The following is a 22,939-nucleotide window of genomic DNA, read 5'->3' on the forward strand; positions in this document are numbered from 1 at the left end:
CATTGAAGTGGAGTGTGGCCTTTTGAATTCATTGTCACACCATGCCTTCTCCCGATCCTCCAAACTCCCCCCAAATGGTCCTTTAAGAAATACTCGAGTTGAACTGCCATTATCAACCTCCGCACTATGTTCTCTGCCATTCAGTAGATGTTAAACTCAGAAACAAAATTTGACTGCGTTAAAACCTGGAAGAAAGCAAAAGTCTCAATAAACGGCAACCTGATGATAATCAGGTAACTGAGCCAGCAGTTTAAAGCTGGTGAAATTAATTCTGGGATAAAATATAATTTCCTGAGAGGAACCTTCGAAATGGGATACATGGATATGTCTAGCTTTTGGCTTATTTTTAAAACTTGATCAAATCATACTTGATAACGGCAGGTGTACATTCTTTACAAAAATCAACTTTTTTTTGCTCCAACTAATTTTGTTTTGGAATGCTGAAATTCTTGTAGAATGCGAAACAATGAAACGACTCGACTCTGAATTTACAGAGATAGTGATTCCAACACATGTCACTTCTTATTACTTCTCATTTTTATAAGTTAAAAGTTCCAACTCATGAAGCATAACTAAAAATCACATCAAAGCATACTTGGAATAATTGTCCTAATGACACCCAGGCCTAAAGTTCTTAAAACAAACACTTAGAAATGCAGTTCAGGCCAGCTAACCAAAGATATTTTAAAGTTCCACCAGACGTCTCCTATGGCTCTTTAAGTCTAATCTAAAGCCAAACCAAACAGAAAATTCTTACGGCAACTCATTTCAAAGAGCAAAGATGTTTCTTTCCAGGCACAAAGTGTTGCAAGTTTCAATTAATTCAGGTAGCTAAGATGAAACTAAAGTTTATTTATGGAACATTATCCGAAAAAAGATGTTTACACCAGTAAGGTCGTTACCTTCATACAGATGGCTGTTATGATCTTGAATGCATTTGTTGAAAAAGGTGGCATCAGATTCAATGCAAGTTTCACAAGGCAATTGGATGTATATTTGAAAAGAACAAATTTGCAGTGTTATGATTTGAGAGGGCAGATGGGGACTTGATTAAATGTCTCATCAAAGAAGCACCTCCAACAGTAAAGTACTACTTCATTATTACACTCAAGTGTCAACCTAAATTATGTGCTTAAGTCTCTGTGATGGACCTAATTACTCATGACCTTGTGATTAACAGCCAGATGTTCTCCCACTGAACCATGACCAGCCAGCAGTTAAAGAATCAAAACCTCATGTTACCATTCATTGTATTACTATCCTTGACTGTTCCAGTCAGAATGCAATACAGACCAGGCTTCATCATGACATATTTTCTGCTGCCTGTCAGAAGAGAGGTTTATCTTTAAAATCATGCTTTTCTGTGCTCACTTACCTGATTGCATCCATCTGAGCAACATCTGTGTTCAATTGAAAGTGCTGCAGTTGAATATGGAATAGAAATGTAGTTCATTCGAAAATAATGGACAAGATGGAAATCTGTCTTGTTTAACGATGAAGCTAGCTGTCAGGTTAATAAGAAGCATGGATCACAGCCAATACGGGTGAACTTCATTAAAGGTGTGACACTTTTAATTATTTTTGGCAATAAATGTATAGTGTTATGATATTATGGTTTTAAGAGGTATATTGTCCTGGGAATTTTCTTTGAAGAGAGGTTTTAAAGCAAAGATACCAACCTGTCTATTGAAAGCACATAAAGTAAACAACTTGTGAGGCTCTTTTTTTAAAAATTGGAATAATAGAAGCAGCCTGAATGGGTAGGGTCAAGCTCCCACAGAAAGAAATTTTAGTTTTAGATTTTCAGTAGCAGTTGCTGCTGGATCTTGAAATTAGGTGGAAGCTGCAGTACATCTCTCCCTGAGTTTTCTCTTGATGTTTTTCCTCCCGGACTGGAGAATTGCCCGTGAGATGATCTATTTTTCTGAACTTGCCTTTTGCCAAGGGTGTTTTTATTGCATGTTACTATATTGGAATAGTTACTATTTGGTAACAAATATTTTTTTATTCTATCAGGTTTTCCAATAAAGTTAAGTTATTCCAATGTCTTCTTTCCTCTGTTGCATATAAACTCGAGTCATGATGTGGAGGTGCTGGTGTTGGACTGGGGTGGACAAAGTTAGAAATCTAGGGTTGAAAAATGTGGTGCTAGAAAAACACAGCAGGCCAGGCAGCATCCGAGGAGCAGGATAATCGACGTTTCGGGTATAAGCCCTTCTTCAACTCTGGTACTCCAGCATCTGCAGTCCTCACTTTCTCCAAAGTTAGAAATCTCACTACACCAGGTATCATCGAACAGGTTGTAATTTTAAATAAACCTGGTGGACTATAACCTGGTGTTGTGTGTTTTTTAACTTTAACTATAATGTATGAATAAAGTGTGTTTTGCTTAAAATCGAGTAGTTTGACCAATTGAATTACATCTAGAACACAACATTTTATCTTTACCTTTAAAATAAGAAAATGTTAGGGTCTGTACTATCTTCTGAATATATTCTGGGAGGGGTTTGTTCTGCTCCATAACTAATTGGGGGTTCTTGTTGGAATCAAAATCATTAATTCCGGGTTGAATTTATGATCGTTGGACTCAAACATAGTGAATGGTGAGGGTTAGTGGTTTTTATTTCAGGTGTTGAGATCAGTTGATTTAAACAGGGTGTGCCTTCCATAGTAATGGCTGTTTCATTTACTAAGAGTTCCTTGGGAGTGGAAGAAATCACTTCGGGAGTTTTACCAAAGTGAACAAGACAAAGCTTTTGGGATTAGCAAACTGGAGTTAGGGTTGTCTGTGTCTGTGAGGAAAGGGGAAATAAGTGTGACAATCGTGCAGCCATCGGAATCTTTGGAAATGGCTAAAATTCAATTGAAAATGAAGCAGCTTGAAAATGAATGGGAAATGAAACAGTTTGAATTACAATTGAAAACAGAGGAAAAAGAAAATGATAGGAAGGCCCCAGCAGAAAAAAAAGGAGAAAGAGAGAGTTTTTGAACTTCAGAGTTTGGAACTGAAAACTGAAACTTGACTTAAAATAGCAGAGGTAGAGGTGAGAAGTCTAAGCAGTGATAGGGACAGTGATGGACAGCAATCCCATCATGACCAAAGGCCTGGTGGAGAATGTTTAAACATGTCCAAGCATGTTTAAACATGCCTGAGTTCAATAAAAATTGTGTTGAAGCCTTTTTTACATTGTTTGAGAAAGTGGCTAACCATATTAAATGGCTGTTGACCATGTAGGTATTGTTGATCTGAACAAAGTTGGTAGGTAGTGCTAGTGAGGTATTTGCAGCACTATCAGAGGAGGTATCTGGAGAGTATAATGATGTGAAAAATGCTATAATAAGTGCATATGAGTTAGTACCAGAAGCCTACAGACAACAGTTTAGGCATTTGAGGAGAAAACATTGTCAAACATACATTGCGTTTGAAAGGATCAAAGTAATTTTGATCGGTGGACAAGGGCATTGAAAATAGATCAAACATTTGATGCTCTTCGAGAGACAATCATTTTGGAGGAATTCAAAAACTCACTTCCTGAAGTATTGAGAGCTCGTATGGAAGAGCAGAGTGTTAAGACTGTAAGATGAGCAGCAGAAATAGCTGATGTTTATGATTTGATTTATAAATCAAAGTTTGGGCTTACGACATCAATTGTAAATTGTGATGGATAGAAATTGGGGAAAAGAGAAATCTTCAGATGGTAAGGGAAAAGGAGATCTCATTGATGATAATTTACCACAGGGTAAAATGGAAACCTATGAGGGGGAAGAGAAGTAAAGAAACTCAGGTGTTTTCACTGCAATAAAGTAGGCCACATGAAGTCACGGTGTTGGTGGTTTAGAAAAAACACTGAGAAGATGGATGTGGCAAATCAGAATAAACCAGGGAGTTTTATTGAAGTGGTAAAGGAAAGCACAGTGGAAGCTAAAGAGCTGCAAAAAAAAGTACAGACTGATCAGGGGTTGGTTGAGTACCAGATCACAATAAATGTGGAATTCATGTGAGAAAAGCAGCATTCCATTATATAAAGTGCATTTGGACAGCCTGGTGAAAAGTGGAGGAGTGGTGGGAGGAGTAATAGAGAAATGTTCAGTTCCAGAAATACAGTTTATCATTGGTAATGTTATAACTGGATCACAGGTGGGAGTGATGCCTACTGTGGTTGAAAAGCTGATGCAAAATCATGCAACTGAGGTGTTACATGACCTATATCCCATTATTTTTCTTGACTGTGTGGTAACAAGGTCACAAAGCTACAGGTTGAAGCAGGAGGAGAAATCAAGGAATAAAGATAAGGAAGTTGAAGTTCAATTATCAGAGACTATGTTTGATTAAATGGTTGAGAAAAAAAATTGGTGAAGGACAAAGTGCATATTTTTTGTTCAGAGAAATTAACTGAAGTACAACATAAAAATAAAAAACTAAAGTAGTTATGTCAAAAGGCATACACAGAAGAAGAACCTGAGTGTAAACCAGAATGTTAGTATCTGAAAAATGACATCCTAATGAGGAAATGGAGACCATCATACATTCAGGCAAATGAGAAATGGGCAGGTATTCATAACGCTGTACCACCAGTGGGCTATAGAAAGGAAATGTTGCAGTAGCACATGAATTACAAGTAGCAGGTCATTTTAGAGTAAGGAAAACACGAGCCAAAATACAAAAACACTTTTATTGGCCTGGACTGTATGAGGATGTGGTTGAATTTTGTCGGATATGTCGTATGTGTCAGGTAATTGGAAAACCTCACACAGTGAGAAAACCAGCACCTTAATACCCATTCCCACATTTCTAAGGGTGTTTTGCAAGGTTCATAATTGATTGTGTAGGACTCCGACCTGAAATGAAAAAATGAAAATTAGTATTTGTCAACCATAATGGATCTGTCTACTAGATTTCCAGAAGCTATTCCATTATGCAGTGTCTTGGCTAAAGGAACTTATGAAGAATTACTCAAACTTTTCACTGGATACAGACCACTTACAGAAATCCTAGGGAGTGTTGCTGAACAAAGAGACCTTAGAGTGCAGATTCATAGCTCTTTAAAAGTGGAGTTGAGGGTAGTTAGGATAGTGAAGGCAGCGTTTGGTATGCTTTCCTTTATTGGTCAGAGTATTGAGTACAGGAGTTAGGAGGTCATGTTGCAGCTGTACAGGACACTGGTTAGGCCACTGTTGGAATATTGCGTGCAATTCTGGTCTCCTTCCTATGGGAAAGATATTGTGAAACCTGAAAGGGTTCAGAAAAGATTTATAAGGATGTTGCCAGGGTTGGAGGATCTGAGCTATAGGGAGAGGCTGAACAGGCTGGGGTGTTTTCTCTGGAGCATCGGAGGCTGAGGGGTAACCTTGTAGAGATTTACAAAATTATGAAGAGTATGGATAGGAAAAATAGACAAAGTCTTTTCCCTGGGGTCGGGGAGTCCAGAACTAGAGGGCATAGGTTTAGGGTGAGAGAGGAAAGATATAAGAGACCTAAGGGGCAACTTTTTCACACAGAGGGTGGTACGTGTATGGAATGAGCTGCCAGAGGAAGAGGAGGCTGGTACAATTGCAACTTTTAAAAGGTATCTGGATGGGTCTGTGAATAGGAAGAGTTTGGAGGGATATGGGCCGGGTGCTGGCAGGTGGGACTAGATTGGGTTGGGATATCTGGTCGGCATGGACGGGTTGGACCGAAGGTCTGTTTCCATGCTGTACATCTCTATGACTCTAAATACAGTCAGATCAATTTTACATCAAATTTATTCAAGCAAGTTATGGATAGCTGAGGAATAAAACCATTAAAATCAGCTGCGTACCATCCAGAATAATGGAGAGCATTAGAACAGTGGCATCAAACCTTAAAGATCATGTTGAGAGCTATAAAGTCAAGACTATCCGGAGGATTGGGATAAAGGAATTCCATTTGTAATTTCTGTAATTGGAGATGCATCTAATGAATCAATTAAATTCATTCCATTTGAATTAGCTTTTGGGCATGAGGATGAGGGCACCACTGAAATCAGAGAGATTTGTTTGAGTCAGAGTTCAGAGACGACACATTTGGGCTACGTGTCAAATTTTAGGGAAAGATTAAATATAGTGTGTGAGTTGGCTAGACAGATTTTGACAGTAGCATAGCATGTGATGAAACAAGCAAACAGGAAATCAAAAGTTCATAATTTTGCTTGTAGGGATAAAGTGCTGTTGTTACTTCCAGGCAAGGGTTAGTAGGCCTTATCAAACTGAAACAAAATTGACTGAGGTGAATTATTTGATACAAACACCAGATAGAAAGAAATCTCACAGAGTACATCATGTGACTATGCACAAAAGGTATGTTGTTGGGAAGGAAAAATAACATAAAACAAGAAAAAGTTAGTGTCTAGTCTATCTTCTGAACATATTTTGGGGGGCTTTGGTCTGGCTCATAACAGCAAAAGCTAATTTGCATACAGGTTGCACAGGACCTTTTGGTGTGGCCGTACAGCTTAGAGGGAATGTTATTCAAATTGGCTGTACTTATTATTGCAAAGTGACAAATGGCAGCAACCAGGAGCACATTTTGACGTGAATGTGAATGACACAGTCATTTGTGGAGCACCACCTTCTACCTTTCACCAGTCTGAGAAGCTCCTGTGAGGAGTAGAGGGAAGTGGGAGTTAAAATCTGTACTTGTATTTCACTATAGTTTGACATCCAGTCCAGTCTGACTAATCGACATGGTGACCTAGGTTAGGCTGTGTACACACGGTGGGGCAATAGGTTATCTTCTAAGGTTTACAGCCAATGCAACATGTTTCTGGAGCTGCCTCCAAACCAGTTAAAGCATCTACTGAGTTTATGGCTCATTACAAATCAAAAATTAGAAAACTAAACATTGTGCATAACAGACGTCTGTATCATACCGAATACATCATTATTCTGCAGCTTCGGCTCCAATGTTTTGAGCTGGAGGCTGAGCTGCAGGCACTGCAATACATCAGGGAGAGGGAATGTTACCTGAATATTTGGAACCAGGAAGCAGTCCCACTGTTTGGGATATAGTCATCTGATTTGATCAGTGGCCAGGGACAGGAGACTGGCTGCAACTGAGGCAGGGAAAGTGACCTGGAGTGCAAGAGGAATTGGGATGCATAGTAGAATTGCTTAGTACAGAGGAACCTTGATTATCTGAATGAGATGGGTGGGCACTATTTCGTTTGGATAATTGATTATTCGGATAATTGATTTTACCTTAAACAAGGGAAGCCATACTGATAATACTGTGCTCTACTAGAGAATTTATTTATAATTTTAATGTATTGAGCGCAAGAGGACACAGATTTCACATGGTGAACAAACTAAAGCAATGATAACATGAGAAAACTTTTTAAAAATGCTGTAGTAGTTGCCATTTGGCAAGGAGTGGTGAAGACATCATTAAACAAACTCCCGAACAGCTTCTATGATCGCAACAGCATTTGTCCGTTTCCAGGAATTCAGTCTCACGATAGAAAGACAGAAGCATCACCTCGCACATGCGTTTATGTTCTCGGCCTTTTTTTAAACGAATGGCCCAGTAAAGTGACAGGAATACCTGCACAGTAATGTAAAACGCTTACTTTTGCAAAGGGATGTGTAACAGCCCTTGCCTAAAAAATATCCAGTCGCTGATGCTTGTGTTTCTTTGTTTTGGCCAGTGTTTCCACGTGTTCTTCAGGGTACAGGTAATCCGAATTCTCTTTGATGTAATGTTTTTGCGGGACCTTGAACTCTGAAATTCGGATAATCTGAAATTCGGATAATCGATATTCGGATAATCGAGGTACCTCTGTACTCCAGAAATCCAGGTTTTGGGAATCGGTGTTCCAAACCTATCATGCAGATGGTGACATTTGAATCCCATTAATAAACCCGGAATTAAAAGGGGAAAGAAAAGTTGGTCATTGCCAATTGTCTTTCAAAAACCTATCTGGTTCACTAATGTCTTTTAGGAAAGGAAAGACTGATATCCTCATCTGGCTTGTCCTACATGTGATTCCAGAACCACAATTATATGGTTGACGCTAAAATGGCCTCATAAACCACTCCGTTCATAAACTCACCACAACAGTTAGGGATGGGTAACAAATGCTGACCTCACCAGCAACTTCCAATGAAAGAATAATGAAGGAATCGGGAGCCTCCATGTGTGCAATTACCCAACAAGTTTGAGAGTTCTCAATTTGTTTGAATGAGAGTAAGGGCTGTAGAGTCAATGAACTAAGTGATCATGACTCTATGGTACAGAACAACTTCCAAATGAAGAGGATGAAAAGGAATTTAGTGGTAGTAGGGACTAGTACAGTGAAGGAAATTAATACTCTGTCTGCCCCGTGCCAGGGTTTAGAATTGCTACTCAGGGCTGGAAACGAGGTTACAGTGGGAAGGAAAGCAAGGAACAAGGTTCTTGGTAATCAGCGTGAGGAGTTAAATACCAAATTAAGAAGCAGAACTTCAAAGGTAATAATTTCTGCGTTATTAGCTGAGGCATATGTATAATTTGCATTTACCAAAATAGATTTGGGAAACTAATGCGTGGCTGAAAGACTAGTATTGTGGATTGTGGGTATTGATTCATGAGGCACTGACACAAGTATATTGGAAAGTGCGGACTGTACAATTGGGACAATTTACACCTGAACTATGAAGGGACTGGTGTTCCAGCCAGCTGCACAACGAGATAAGTAGAAGTGGTGTTAAACTAAACGAAGTGTGGATAGCATATCAAATTTGGGAGGCTGTGGTAATTCAAAGGATAGAAACCAGGCAACAAAGAAAATATTGATAGGGGAAATGCTAAACAGACTGTGACAGAAAGGGTTACAGAACACAAATTTAAGAGTAAATCAGCTGATCATGCTAGAGATTAAAAAGTAATAAAACTAAAGGTTTGTATCTGAATTAACATGGTATTCAAAATAAAGCAGATAGATTAAAAGCAGAAATAAGTAAACAAGTTTTGATTGCCATTACAGAGAAATGGCTGCAGGGTATCAGAAGATTGAGATCCGAGTATTGAAGGGGATATGACATTTAGGAAGGATGGGAAGCCAGAAAAATATAAAGGAGTGGCTCTATTAATAATAGCATGATATACAATAAATTGATGAAAGCGAGGCATAATAGAACATAGAACATAGAAGAATACAGCGCAGTACAGGCCCTTCAGCCCTCGATGTTGCGCCGATCAAAGCCCACCTAATCTACACTAACCCACTATCCTCCATATACCTATCCAATGCCCGCTTAAATACCCATAAAGAGGGAGAGTCCACTACTGCTACTGGCAGGGCATTCCATGAACTTACGACTCGCTGAGTGAAGAACCTACCCCTAACATCAGTCCTATATCTACCCCCCCTTAATTTAAAGCTATGCCCCCTTGTAATAGCTGACTCCATACGTGGAAAAAGGTTCTCACTGTCAACCCTATCTAACCCCCTAATCATCTTGTACACCTCTATCAAATCACCCCTAAACCTTCTTTTCTCCAATGAAAACAACCCCAAGTGCCTCAGCCTTTCCTCATAGGATTTTCCTACCATACCAGGCAACATCCTGGTAAACTTCCTCTGCACCCATTCCAGTGCCTCCACATCCTTCCTATAGTATGGCGACCAAAACTGCACACAATATTCCAGATGCGGCCGCACCAGAGTCTTATACAACTGCAGCATGACCTCAGGACTCCGGAACTCAATTCCTCTACCAATAAAAGCCAGTACGCCATATGCCTTCTTCACTGCACTATTTACCTGGGTGGCAACTTTCAGAGATCTGTGTACATGGACACCAAGATCCCTCTGCTCTTCCACACTACCAAGTAGTCTACCATTAGCCCAGTAATCCATCTTTTTATTACTCTTACCAAAGTGAATCACTTCACACTTAGCTACACTGAACTCCATTTGCCACCTTTCTGCCCAGCTCTGCAGCTTCTCTATATCCCGCTGTAACCTGCCATATCCTTCCTCACTGTCTACAACTCCTCCGACTTTCGTATCATCCGCAAACTTGCTCACCCAACCTTCTAACCCTTCCTCCAGGTCATTTATAAAAATGACAAACAGCAATGGTCCCAAAACAGATCCTTGCGGAACACCGCTAGTGACGGCACTCCAAGATGAACCTTTGCCATCAACTACTACCTTCTGTCTTCTTCCAGAGAGCCAATTCCTAATCCAAATCTCCAACTCACCCTCAATGCCATATCTCTGTATTTTCTGCAGTAGCCTACCATGGGGGACCTTATCAAACGCCTTACTAAAATCCATATATACCACATCTACCGCTTTCCCCTCATCTACCTCCTTAGTCACCTTCTCAAAGAATTCAATAAGGTTTGTGAGGCACGACCTGCCCTTCACAAAACCATGCTGACTATCCTTGATCACATCATTCTTATCCAGATGTGCATAAATCCTATCCCTTACAATTCTCTCTAAGACTTTGCCCACAACAGAAGTGAGACTCACTGGCCTATAGTTACTAGGATTATCCCTACTCCCCTTCTTGAACAAGGGAACCACGTTTGCTAGCCTCCAGTCCTCTGGCACTACTCCTGTCGACAAAGAGGACACAAAAATCAAGGCCAATGGCTCTGCAATCTCCTCCCTTGCTTCCCAGAGAATCCTAGGATAAATGCCATCAGGCCCAGGGGACTTATCTATTTTCACCCTTGCCAGAATTTCCAACACCTCTTCTCTACATATCTCAAAGCCATCCATTCTACTTATTCGTGCCTCAGTATTCATATCGACAACAATGTCCTGTTCCTGAGTGAATACTGACGAAAAGTATTCATTCAGCGCCTCCCCAATCTCTTCAGCCTCCACACGCAACTTCCCATTACTATCCTTGATTGGACCTATTCCTTCCCTAGTCATTCTTTTATTCCTAACATACCTATAGAAAGCCTTAGGGTTTTCCCTAATCCTACCAACTAAGGACCTTTCATGTCCCCTCCTTGCTGCTCTTAGCTCTCTCTTCAGGTCCTTCCGGGCTACCTTATAACTCTCAATTGCCCCTATTGAACCTTCACGCCTCATCTTTACAAAGGCCGCCCTCTTCCATTTAACAAGGGATTCCAACTCCTTATTAAACCACGGCTCCCTCACACGACCCTTTCCTCCCTGCCTGATGGGTACGTACTTATCAAGGACACTCAATAGTTGCTCCTTGAACAAGTTCCACATATCAATTACGCTCTTGCCTTGGAATCTACTTTTCCAATCCACACATCCTAAGTCATGCCTCAACGCATCATAATTTCCCTGCCCCCAGCTATAACTCTTGCCCTGTAGTACACACTTATCCCTCTCCATCACTAGAGTAAAAATCACCGAATTGTGGTCACTGTCCCCAAAGTGCTCACCTACCTCTAGTTCTAATACCTGGCCTGGTTCGTTACCCAGAACCAAATCCAGTATGGCCTCACCTCTTGTTGGCTTATCTACATATTGTGTCAGGAAACTCTCCTGCACACATTGCACAAACACTGACCCATCTAACGAACTTGAGCTATAGCTTTCCCAATCAATATCAGGAAAGTTAAAGTCTCCCATAACAATCACCCTATTACTGTCACTCTTCTCCTGAATCATCTTCGCAATCCTTTCTTCAACGATTCTAGGACTATTAGGAGGCCTGTAAAAGACTCCTAACAGGGTGACCTCACCTCTCCTATTCCTAACCTCAACCCAAACTACCTCAGATGGCAAATCTTCGTCCATCTTCCTTTCCACCGCTGTAATACTATCTTTGACAAGCAAAGCCACACCCCCCCCCTCTTTTACCCCCACCTCTGACCCTACTAAAACATTTAAACCCTGGAACCTGCAACAGCCAATCCTGTCCCTGATCTAGCCACGTCTCCGTAATAGCCACAACATCGAAGTCCCAGGTACCAACCCACGCTGCGAGTTCACCTACCTTATTTCGTATACTTCTGGCATTAAAGTATACACACTTCAAGCCACTCTTCTGTTTACAGGCACCCTCCTTTAAGATTGATGCCATATTCCTGACCTCCCTACACTCCAGGTCCTGCACCCTAAAGCTACAGTCTGGGTTCCCATGCCCCTGCAGAGTTAGTTTAAACCCCCCCCAAGAGCACTAGCAAACCTCCCCCCAAGGATACTGGTGCCCCTCAGGTTCAGGTGCAGACCATCCTGTTTATAGAGGTCCCACCTTCCCCAGAAAGAACCCCAGTTATCCAAGTACCGAAATCCCTCCCTCCTGCACCATCCCTGTAGCCACGCATTTAACTGTTCTCTCTCCCTATTCCTCGACTCTCTATCACGTGGCATGGGTAACAAACCAGAGACAACAACTCTGTTCGTTCTAACTCTGAGCTTCCAACCTAGCTCCCTAAAAGCCTGTCTAACATCCTCAGCCCTCCTCCTACCTATGTCATTGGTGCCAATATGGACCACGACTTCAGGCTGCTCCCCCTCCCCCTTAAGGACCCGGAAAACACGATCAGAGACATCACGTACCCTTGCACCTGGGAGGCAACATACCAAACGTGAGTCTCTCTCGTTCCCACAAAACCGCCTATCTGTGCCCCAAACTATCGAGTCCCCAATTATTATTGCTCTGCTCTTCTCCACCCTTCCCTTCTGAGTAGCGGGGACAGGCTCCGTGCCAGAGGCCTGAGCCCCGTTACTTACCCCTGGTAAGTCGTCCCCCCCACAAGTATCCAAAACGGTATACTTGTTCTTGAGGGGAACGACCACAGGGGGTCCCTGCACTGGCTGCTTCCTCCCAGTCCCCCTCACTGTCACCCATCTATCTGCCATCTTTGGAGTTACTACTTCCCTATAGCTCCGATCTATGACCCCCTCTGCCTCCCGAATGATCCGAAGTTCATCCAACTCCAGCTCCAGTTCCCTAACACGGTCTTGGAGGAGCTGGAGATGGGTGCACTTCCTGCAAGTGTAATCAGCAGGGACGTCCATGGCATCCCTCACCTCATACATGTTGCAGGAGGAACATTGCACTGCCTTCGCTGCCATCCCTCTAAAGCTAACCTTTATTTTAAACAAAAAACTGGGTGGTTTGGATAGAGATAAGGAATTTGAAAAGCACAAAGTCACTTGTGACAGTGGTGTACAGTTTCTTGGACAATAGCCGTATGTAAGATGGACTTTGAAGAAAAAAGAAAAGGTAGCTTGGCAGAAAGTTACTGCTGTAATTATAGATGATTTTAATCTCCATTATGACTGGAAAAAGCAGATGAGCATAGATAACCCGTTTCGTATAGTAGTACAGTGTGGAGACAACAAGAATGCAGTCTATGCTAAGCTTAGTTTTGTAAAACAAGATAGATTTAATTAAGTAAATTATGGTGAAAGAGTTCCATGGTAGTAGTGACCATAATATGCTTGAAACAAAGTGTGAAATTGCTGGAAAAGCTCAGCAGTTCTGAGGAAGGGTCACTGGACCTGAAACATTAACTCTGATTCCTCTCCACAGAAGCTGCCAGACCTGCTGAGCTTTTCCAGCATTTTCTGTTTTCATTTCTGATTTCCAGCATCAACATTTCTTTTGGTTTATATATAATATGATTGAATTTTGTTTACAGTTTGAAAAAGAGAAATGTGGAGCCATGACTACTATTTTCAACTTCTATAGGTACAATTATGAGGGCACAAAAGCAGAGCCAGCTAAAATAAACTAGAAAATTAGGTTAAGGGATAGGACCATAGTGATGCAATGCAGACGTTTAATAAGATATTTAAGAATAAACTAAATAGAGATATTCCAATGAGATAGAATCATTTCAAGGGGAGGACGCATGACTTAAAGAAAAAAAGCATCTAATTGTGCAACACTGAATAATGGTTCAGAAGATTAAACAGCAAAGAATTACCAAAAGATTAAGAAGGAGGAAAAAAAATCAGAACTCAAGAGAAAGCTAGCTAGAAATATAAAAACGATGGTAAGAATTTCTATAAAAAGCCAACAAGTAGAGCTGACAAAGCTAACATTGGCCACATAGAAAGTGAATCTGGGAAATTAATAGTGGAAAATAAAGAAATTGTGCATGAACTGAACAGGAATTTTGCTGTCGTCTTCATTGTAGAGTCTATAAGTAACATCCGAAAAATAGCTGTAAGTCAGGAGATGGAAGGGAGGGAGAGCTCATGGTTAGGGAGGTATCATATTAGCATGGACAGAAGATTGGCTGTCTAACAGGAAAGAAAGAAGGAATATTCACAAGTTGTTCATTTTCTGGTTGGCAAGATATAATTAGCAGTATGGCTTAGGGATCAGTGCTGGAAGTTCAAACTTTTATAATTCAATGACTTAGATAAAGGGCTGAAAGATGTAGTCGCTAAATTTGCTGATAACACAAAGAAAAGGCAGGAAAGTAAGTTGTGAATAGGACATAAGAAGGCAACAAAGTGATATAGATAAGTGAATTAATTGGGAAAAGACAATTGGAGTATAATGTAGGAATAAATTAAGTTGTTGATTTTGGCAAGAAGCATCATGAAAAAGGCAGGTCTGGCACCAATCTGTGGAGAGCAATCGGAGTTAACGTATCTGGTCGAGTGACCTTTCCTCAGAACTGTTCTGAGAAAGGATCATTTGACCTGAAAGGTTAACTCTGATTTCTTCCCTCAAATGCTGCCCGACCTGCTGAGCTTTTTCAGCAATCTCTATTTTTGTTTCTGATTCACAGCATCCTCAGTTCTTCCAATTTTTACAAAATAAACATGTGATCCGAATAGTGAGAGATTGCAGAGCTCTGAGGTGCAAGGGTCTTGTAGTGCATGAATCGCAAAATATGAATAGATAGGTACAGAATGTAATTAGGAAAGCTAACAGAATGCCTTTGTTTATTGCTTAGGGAGTTAAATATAAAAGTAGAAAGGTTATGTTTTAGTTATGCAGAGCACTAATGAGACTCCATCTAAAATACTTATGCAGGAGTGGTCTCCTTATTTAGGGAATAATGTAAATGTGTTGAAAGCAGCTTAGAGGAAGTTTACTAGGTTAATACTTGGAATGGGCGGGTTATCTTATGAAGAACTGTTGGACAGGCTAAGTTTGCATCCATTGAAGTTTATAGTAAGAAGCAATGTGTTTGAAACTTTTAAAAACAGAGATCTTGACAGGATGGAAGTGGAAAGGTATTGTCCATTTAAAACAAAGAGGATTTTTATTTGCAGAGGATACTTAAGTCTTTAAAACACTGTTCCTTGAACAGTGAAAGCAGAGTCTTGGAATATGTTTTAGTAGAAGTAGTTTGGCATTCACTCAGTTGTCCTGATGAATGAATGATGGAAATGTTCAGAGACTGTCTCCCTTTACAAAAATATTTAAGTTCTGTACCACCACATGTTTAATATAAAGTGCCATAAATGTTAGAGATTAGCATCATATCTGCCAAAAAATATTAATCTTTATATTTTTGTTGCAGGAATCCAGGAAGGGCCTCAGTGTAATCGATGTAGAAATAACTGGGCACTGAAATTTGCAATTCTGCTGCTCTATGTCCTGTGTGCCATGCTGACCATTACTGTAGCCATCCTGGGATATAAAGGTATTAGAACTTTAACAACTTTTTGTTTCATCGTCTTGTATTATTCTCAAATCCAGTTTAAATGTTGATTATTTTAAGAAAGACACATGGATCGTTTTGACAGTAGTTTATTTCTGGAACATCCTGGCTCTGCAACCATGAAACATGATGTTACAGCTCAACACAACACACAAAACTAACCCCTGACAATGATTCCATCTTAAAGCGTCAGAGATTTATTTTGGCTTTATTTTCTTAGAAAAACATGCTTTCAAAAAGCAGAAACCGACAAATATAAATGGAGTGCACTGGAAAGGAGACAGTTCATGTTTTATGGAAAATAAATTGCTCACAACACCAGCAATTTAAGTTGCATAAATCTCTTGATGTCCTTTATTTGAATTTGCAATTCAGTATGGTCTTAATAATTACAAATTTGGAGGCTTTAATGGACTGACTAGAATTTGTTTAATGAGGAAAAGTGAAACGTAACAGTTTCTCCTTTATAAAGGCTGCTTTGAAAAACAATTTTTGATCGTTGGAGCATACCAAAGGTACGAATCACAATAATATTCTTGTATACAACTACAGTGTTATAAAATTTTGGGTGAGGACTATATTTGATTAGATTAGATCCCCTACAGTGTGGAAACAGGCCCTTCGGCCCAACAACCCTCTGACCCTCTGAAGACTAATCCACACCGACCACACCGACCCTCTAAAGACTAATCCACCCAGTCCCATTTCCCTCTGACTAATGTACCTAACGCGATGGGCAATTTAGCATGGTCAATTCACCTGGCCTGCACACCTTTGGACTATGGGAGGAAACCGGAGCACCTGGAGGAAACCCACGCAGACACGGGGAGAATGTGCAAACTCCACACAGACAGCCACCGGAGGCCAGAATTGAACCTGGGACCCTGGTGCTGTGAGGCAGCAGGGCTAACCACTGAGCCACTGTGCCGTAAAACAAAACTTTCAACTAAAAGTTTAAGAACTCTGAAATTCCGAACAAATTACCATGTGACTTATTCACACTGTACAAAACATCAGCAGAGAAAAAGTATTGCAAATGTTGAAACTTGTACATTCTTGGGACCTCTTATGCAGCACCAACTCCTTCAACCTTAAAGTATATTTGCTGTCAAGAAGATTTGCAGTCAGTATGACAAACTCCAACAGGAGATGATTGTATCCAGAGTGGGTCTGTTCATTCATGACTTACCAAATGTTCCATCTACAAGGCTGTCATGTCGTCTATCAGGTAACAAATGAATCTTGAACTTTGCAGTAGGGTGTGGGAGTCAGTGAATTGAATTTGAGTTTGTTTATTATCTTTATAACTTGCTGTAAATGATACAAAGTCATAAGTTGGACAAAATCTTTAGTTAAACATGATGTTTATCTTGATCAGTAATATTTACTTGATATTTCTTAATGCAGTCTGAAATATTTTCACAGAGGTTGATATCCTGTCACTAAGTCACCCTTTATTTACATAGAGTCATAGAGATGTACAGCATGGAAACAGACTTTTCAGTCCAACCCATCCATGCCGACCAGATATCCCAACCCAATCTAGTCCCACCTGCCAGCATCCGGCCCATATCCCTCCAAACCGTTCCTATTCATATACCCATCTAAATGCCTCTTAAATGTTGCAATTGTACCAGCCTCCACCACATCCTCAGGCAGCTCATTCCGTACACGTACCACCCTCTGTGTGGAAAAGTTGCCCCTTAGGTCTCTTTTATATCTTTCTCCTCTCACCCTAAACCTATGCCCTCTAGTTCTGGACTCCCCGACCGCAGGGAAAAGACTTTGCCTATTTATCCTATCCATGCCCCTCATAATTTTGTAAACCTCTAGAAGGTCACCCCTCAGCCTCCGAAGCTCCAGGGAAAACAGCCCCAGCCTGTTTAGCCTCTCCCTGTAGCTCAGATCCTTCAACCCTGGCAACATTCTTGTAAATCTTTTCTGAACCCTTTCAAGTTTCACAACATCTTTCCGATAGGAAGGAGACCAGAATTGCACGTAATATTCCAACAGTGGCCTAACCAATGTCCTGTACAGCCGCAACATGACCTCCAAACTCATGTCAGTACCAGATATCTTGCTTGGGATCTTAGTCTTTCAATGCCTTAGAGAATGATAGCTGTTTCTTCACTTCCCTGAAAGCAATGGCTCGGCTATGCAACCATTTCCAAGGCTGACCATTTTTTAGGAGATGATGTAAAGGTGGCAAGATGGAGACTAGATTATGTCTGAACTTTCCGTAGTAATTCACCAGCTCAGGAAATACCTAAGCTCCAGTCAGGATGTCGGAGCCAGAGCACCATTGATCACCCTCACTTTAATCTTCCAACAGGTGAAACTCAGTCTTGTTGACTCTGTAGCCCCAGTAGGTCATGTGAGGTGCCTGGAACACACATTTTTTCCTTCTAAGGCGTACAGCCGCCTGGCTGAAACATCTAATGACTATGTCCATGTTCTCTAAGTGCTCTTTATTGGTCTTACCTGTTATTAGCACATCATCTCGATAAATGACGACCTGGGGTAGACCTTGTAAGATGATCTCCATCATTCACTGAAAATTGAATATGCTGATGACACCTCAAATGCCAGTCTTGTATATTGGCAGAAGCCCTTACGGGTATTAATTGTAGCATACTTCTGGGAATCCTCATCGAACTGCAATTGCAAGCATGTATGGCTCATGTCCAGCTTTGTGAAAGACAGCTCCCCCTGCCCCCGACCCTGCCAGCTTTGTCTATAAATCCTCTGTGCAAGGGACTGGGTCTTTATCCAGCTACAAGAAGTGGTTTACCATTAGATTAAAATCCCCACTGAGGTGAACTGATTCTTCACAATCAGTACAACCGGTGCTGCCCATTCTGCAAACTGTACTGGTTTGATGATTCCTTAATTTTCCAGCCTTCTGATTTCTGCCTCTACTTTGCTCTGTAAGGCAAATGGCACTGGATGAGTATAACAGAATTGTGGAATTGCTTCCTGGTCAACATGCAAGGTGGCCTTGGCTCCTTTGGTAATCCCTCGACCTTGCTGAAAAACTTCCAGATTTTAATTCGAACTTCATGCAGGCAGCCGTTTTCTAATCAAAAAATATTGAACTAATCTCACCCCATCAAGCTTGGGCCCAAGCCTTTTATTGCAGTCAGTGCTAGCTGAATCAGCTGGTTCTCATAAGAGACTGGAACTGAAGTTGTGCCATTAATCTGTAAAGGTTCCCTGGTATAGGTTCTCAGCCTGGCTGAGATCTTGTGGAAACTTAAGAATTAGTGTCCAGAGTGAATTTTGTTAAAGACTGGTTCTGCAATCACTGAAACTGCCACGCTGATATCGACCTCCATTAGAACCAGATGACCATTTAACCAGATGTTTATTTTGATTGGTTCTGATTTGCATGTTGCTAAGCAATTTAACTGTTCCAATCCAAATGTAGGTGGACTTTCCAGGGAGTGCACTCTCCTGGATTCTGGGCTATGAGTACGCTTATTCAATTTAGGTCTAGTAGGACGCTTTTGCTGTCTCGAGTCCGCATACTGGCAGCAACTACAATGGCTTGCCAGCCCGGACCCTGAAGAAAATTTTAATCATTTGGTCATATCTTGGCTTTATTTTGGGATTTTGCTATGGGCTGACCTAGAGCCCCACTGTTCAGTATATGTCCTGTGTGAGGCTATGCAATTGCCTTCACTTAAGTGGTGTTCCCTAAACTCAGTCGGACTGGCGAGCGTGTCCACTTGTATTAGACTCTGTATCTCATATGCTGCGCTGGCAATTTTCCAAAGAAAAGCCAGATGTAGTGCCTGTTTGAAGTCCTGTTCAGCTAGTAGGTGCTTTTGCATGGTTAATCGTTAATCCCACATACCAAACGGTCTCTCAGCATCTCATGAAAGGTTAAACCAAAGTCACATGCCTCTGCCAGTCATCTTAATCTTGTCAAAACTCCTGATAAGGATTCCCCTGGATCTTGAATTGCCAAGTAAAACTGATAAAATTTCGGAATAAGAGGAGGCTTGCAGTTTTAATATTCTTTACCTAAATCTGTCAACTCTTGAAAAGTTTTAGTATCTGGTGCCTCAGAGAAAGCTAGGCTCCTAATAACCAAAAAAGGCTGTGGGTCCACAAGCTTTCTGGAAAATTACTCATTGTTTTTCACAGCCCAAATGTCATTTCCACAGCAAATAAATGCATTCTTTCCACTTACTGGGCCCCATCCTCAACAGCAGGATCAAACGAGTCAACCTTCCCAAATAATGGCATGAGGCCAGAAATGCTTACCCCAACTCAAAGATGACTGTTGCAAGTGAATTTTGTCAGAAGCGTGCTTTACTCTCGTTGCCACTGAAATAACTGCAGAGGCAAATAACGGCAATATTCTTAGATTTACATTTACAGCTAAACTTACAAAAGTGAGGACAATATTTGCAAAACAAAGCTTTAACTAAAACTTTAAGAACTTTGAAATTCCTAATATGTAACAAGCTACCACGTGATTTATTCACATTAAACAAAACATCAGCGGAGGAAAAGTATTACAAATGTTGAAACTTGAACATTCTTGGGAAATTTATGCAGCTCCAACTCATTCAGCCGTAAAGCATGTTTACACTCAAGGAGACCTGCAGTCAGTAGGACTAACTCCAACAGGAGTTGACTGTATCCAGAGTGGGTTTGTTCATTCACAGTTTACCGAGTATTCTATCTATAAGGCTGTCATGTCACATATCAGGTAACAAATGAATTTTGACAAATATGGTTAAGGTGAATCTAAAGGGATTGTATAAATACATTAAGGACAAAAGGGTAACTAGAGAGAGGCTGCAAAACCTTATTACTGAAGTCCTCATAGAACACATAGAACACTGCTTTCATCAATCCCCTTTGTTACTTCTTCAAAAAACTCAATCAAACTACTGAGACATGATTTCCCATGTACAAAGCCATGTTGACTAAACCTAATCAGTCCTTACCGTTCCAAATACATGTAAATCCTGTCCCTCACAATTCCATCCAACAGGTTGCCCACCACTGATGTCAGGTCCATCTGTCTATAATTCCCTGGCTTTTATTTACCACCTTGCTTAAATAGTGGCAGCACGTTAGCCACCCTCCAGTTTTCCAGCACCTCGCCTGTAACTATTGATGATAGAAATATCTCAACAAGGGGTTCAGTAATCACTTTGCTAGGTTCCCACAGAGTTCTAGGATACACCTGATCAGGTCCTAGGGATTTATCCACCTTTATGCATTTTAAGCCATCAAGCACCTCCTCCTCTGTAATATGGACATTTTTCAAGATGTTATTATGTATTTCTCCACATTCTGACCACCTCCACAGTAAACATTGATGCAAAATACATTTTTAGTATTCCCCCCATCTCCTGTAGTTCCATTCCTACTGACCTTTGAGAGGCCCCAGCCTCTCCCTAGTTACCCTTTTGTCCTTAATGTATTTATACAATCCCTTTGGATTCACCTTAATCGTATTTGCCAAAGCTATTTTATGTCCCCTTTTTGCCCTCCTGATTTCCATATTAAGTAAACTCCTTCTGCCTTTATACTCTTCTGAGGTTTCACTCGATCTCTGCTGTCTATGCCTGACATATATGTTTCCTTCTTTTCTTGACCAAAACCTCAAGTTCTCTAGTCATTCAGCATTCCTTACACCTACCAGCCTTGTCTTTCACCCTAACAGAAACATACTTTCTCTGGACTCTCATTATCTCATTTTTGAAGGTTTCTCATTTTTGAAGGTTTCCATTTTCTAGCCAGTCCTTTACCTGCAAACATCCACCCCCAATCAATTTTTGAAAGTTCTTGCCTAATACCATCAACATTGACCTTCCTCCACTTTAGAACTTTAACTTTTAGATCCGGTCTATCCTTTCTCCATTATTATTTTAAAACTAATAGAATTATGGTGGCTGCCCCCAAAGTGCACCCCCACTGATACCCCAGTCACCTGCCCTGCCTTATTTTTCAACAGTAGGTCACTAAGCACATGTTTTACAAAAACAGAACATTGTGTATGCACCACCCACATCTCTTGTACTGACTTGAGTAGACGGGCACAATTCCAAGACAAGTACTTGAAGTTCCATAATCTGTTAACATGACTGAAGGAGACCAGACATAGGCCAGATGGAGACAACTGCTACATCCAATATTCTGTAAAGGGAGCGAGTGACAGAGGCAGCTAGTCTCTACCTTCTCATAACTCTAGTCTCTTGTACGATAAAGTAGCCTAGAAAAGTAAAAAAAAACCAACAACTGCAAATAAACTGAGGTCTCAAAATGTGCTTCTGAGCCTATGGAATGCATGAACAAGTAATTAAACTAAAACTGAAATAGAATATAGGCTTGTAAATTAAGCATTGGTTAAACCCATCATTTGCTTTACTGGATAATAACCTAAAGTATACAAGCAAACTATTTGATTGGTAGTGTTGGACTTGAAGGATAGCATAATTTATATCCTAAGGAAGGGAAGAAGTCAAGGCATGCCCCTCCCCAGAAGAAAATAATATTCTTTATTGTTCTTGCAGTACTTAACTCGACTGTAATCTGTCTTTTTGGCAAAGAAAATTTAACATCAAATGTGCAATAACGTAGCAGGCCATTTGGTTCATGCAAGTCTTACGGGTCCGCACAAGCTTCCTCTAATTTCTGTTGATCTTAGCCAATCAGCATAACTTCCCATTCCTTTCTCCATCATGTTTATGTAGAGTCCCCTTAAATGCATCCGTGCCACTCACCTCAAATACTCCCTGAGGGAATGAGTTCCAAATTCTAACGTCTCCTTTTAGTAAAAGATTTATTCCCAAAATCCAAAAGTGTTTTTTTTTCGCTTGACTGTCCTATAATTATAGTTTCTAATTTCAGTCTCCTACCACGATTGGAAGAGTTTTCTCACTGTCTACTGTGTGAAATCCTTTCATTTCTTTAAAGACTACTATCAGGTCACCCGTCAGGTCTTCCCCTTTCTAGCGGAAAGTGTTCTGTAATGAGGTCAACCAGGTGGATCTTACAGAATATATGTTCCCTAATTGGGGCTATTAACCTCAGGTAGATGATGGCCCAGTGGCATTATTGCTGGACTGTTAATCCAGAGACCAGGTAATCTTCTGGGGAGCCAGGTTTGAATTCCACCATGGCAGATCGTGGACTTTGAATTCAATTAAAAATCTGGAATTAAGAGTCCCATGGTGACTATAATGATTGTCTGAAAAACCCATCTTGTTCACTAACGTCACTTAGGGAAGGGATCTGCCATCCTTATCTGGCCTACATGTGACTCTAGATCCACAGCAATGTGGTTGATTGTTAATGCTGTCTGGGCAGTTACGGATGCTCTTATCCTGCAAATGAATT

General features: G+C 40.7%; 1 protein-coding gene across 2 annotated transcripts in view; it reads left to right on the forward strand.

Moving 5' to 3' along the window:
- The window catches only part of colec12 (collectin sub-family member 12), a 208,513-nt gene that overhangs the window by 113,450 nt on the left and 72,124 nt on the right, over positions 1 to 22,939 (forward strand). For both annotated transcript variants that reach the window (XM_072570396.1, XM_072570397.1), the window contains one exon: positions 15,437 to 15,559. In XM_072570396.1, the coding sequence (XP_072426497.1) occupies positions 15,437 to 15,559 (123 nt within the window). The remainder of the gene's footprint in view (positions 1 to 15,436; positions 15,560 to 22,939) is intronic.

The sequence above is a fragment of the Chiloscyllium punctatum genome, chromosome 5 (genome assembly GCF_047496795.1).
Source record: "Chiloscyllium punctatum isolate Juve2018m chromosome 5, sChiPun1.3, whole genome shotgun sequence".
NCBI lineage: Eukaryota > Metazoa > Chordata > Chondrichthyes > Orectolobiformes > Hemiscylliidae > Chiloscyllium > Chiloscyllium punctatum.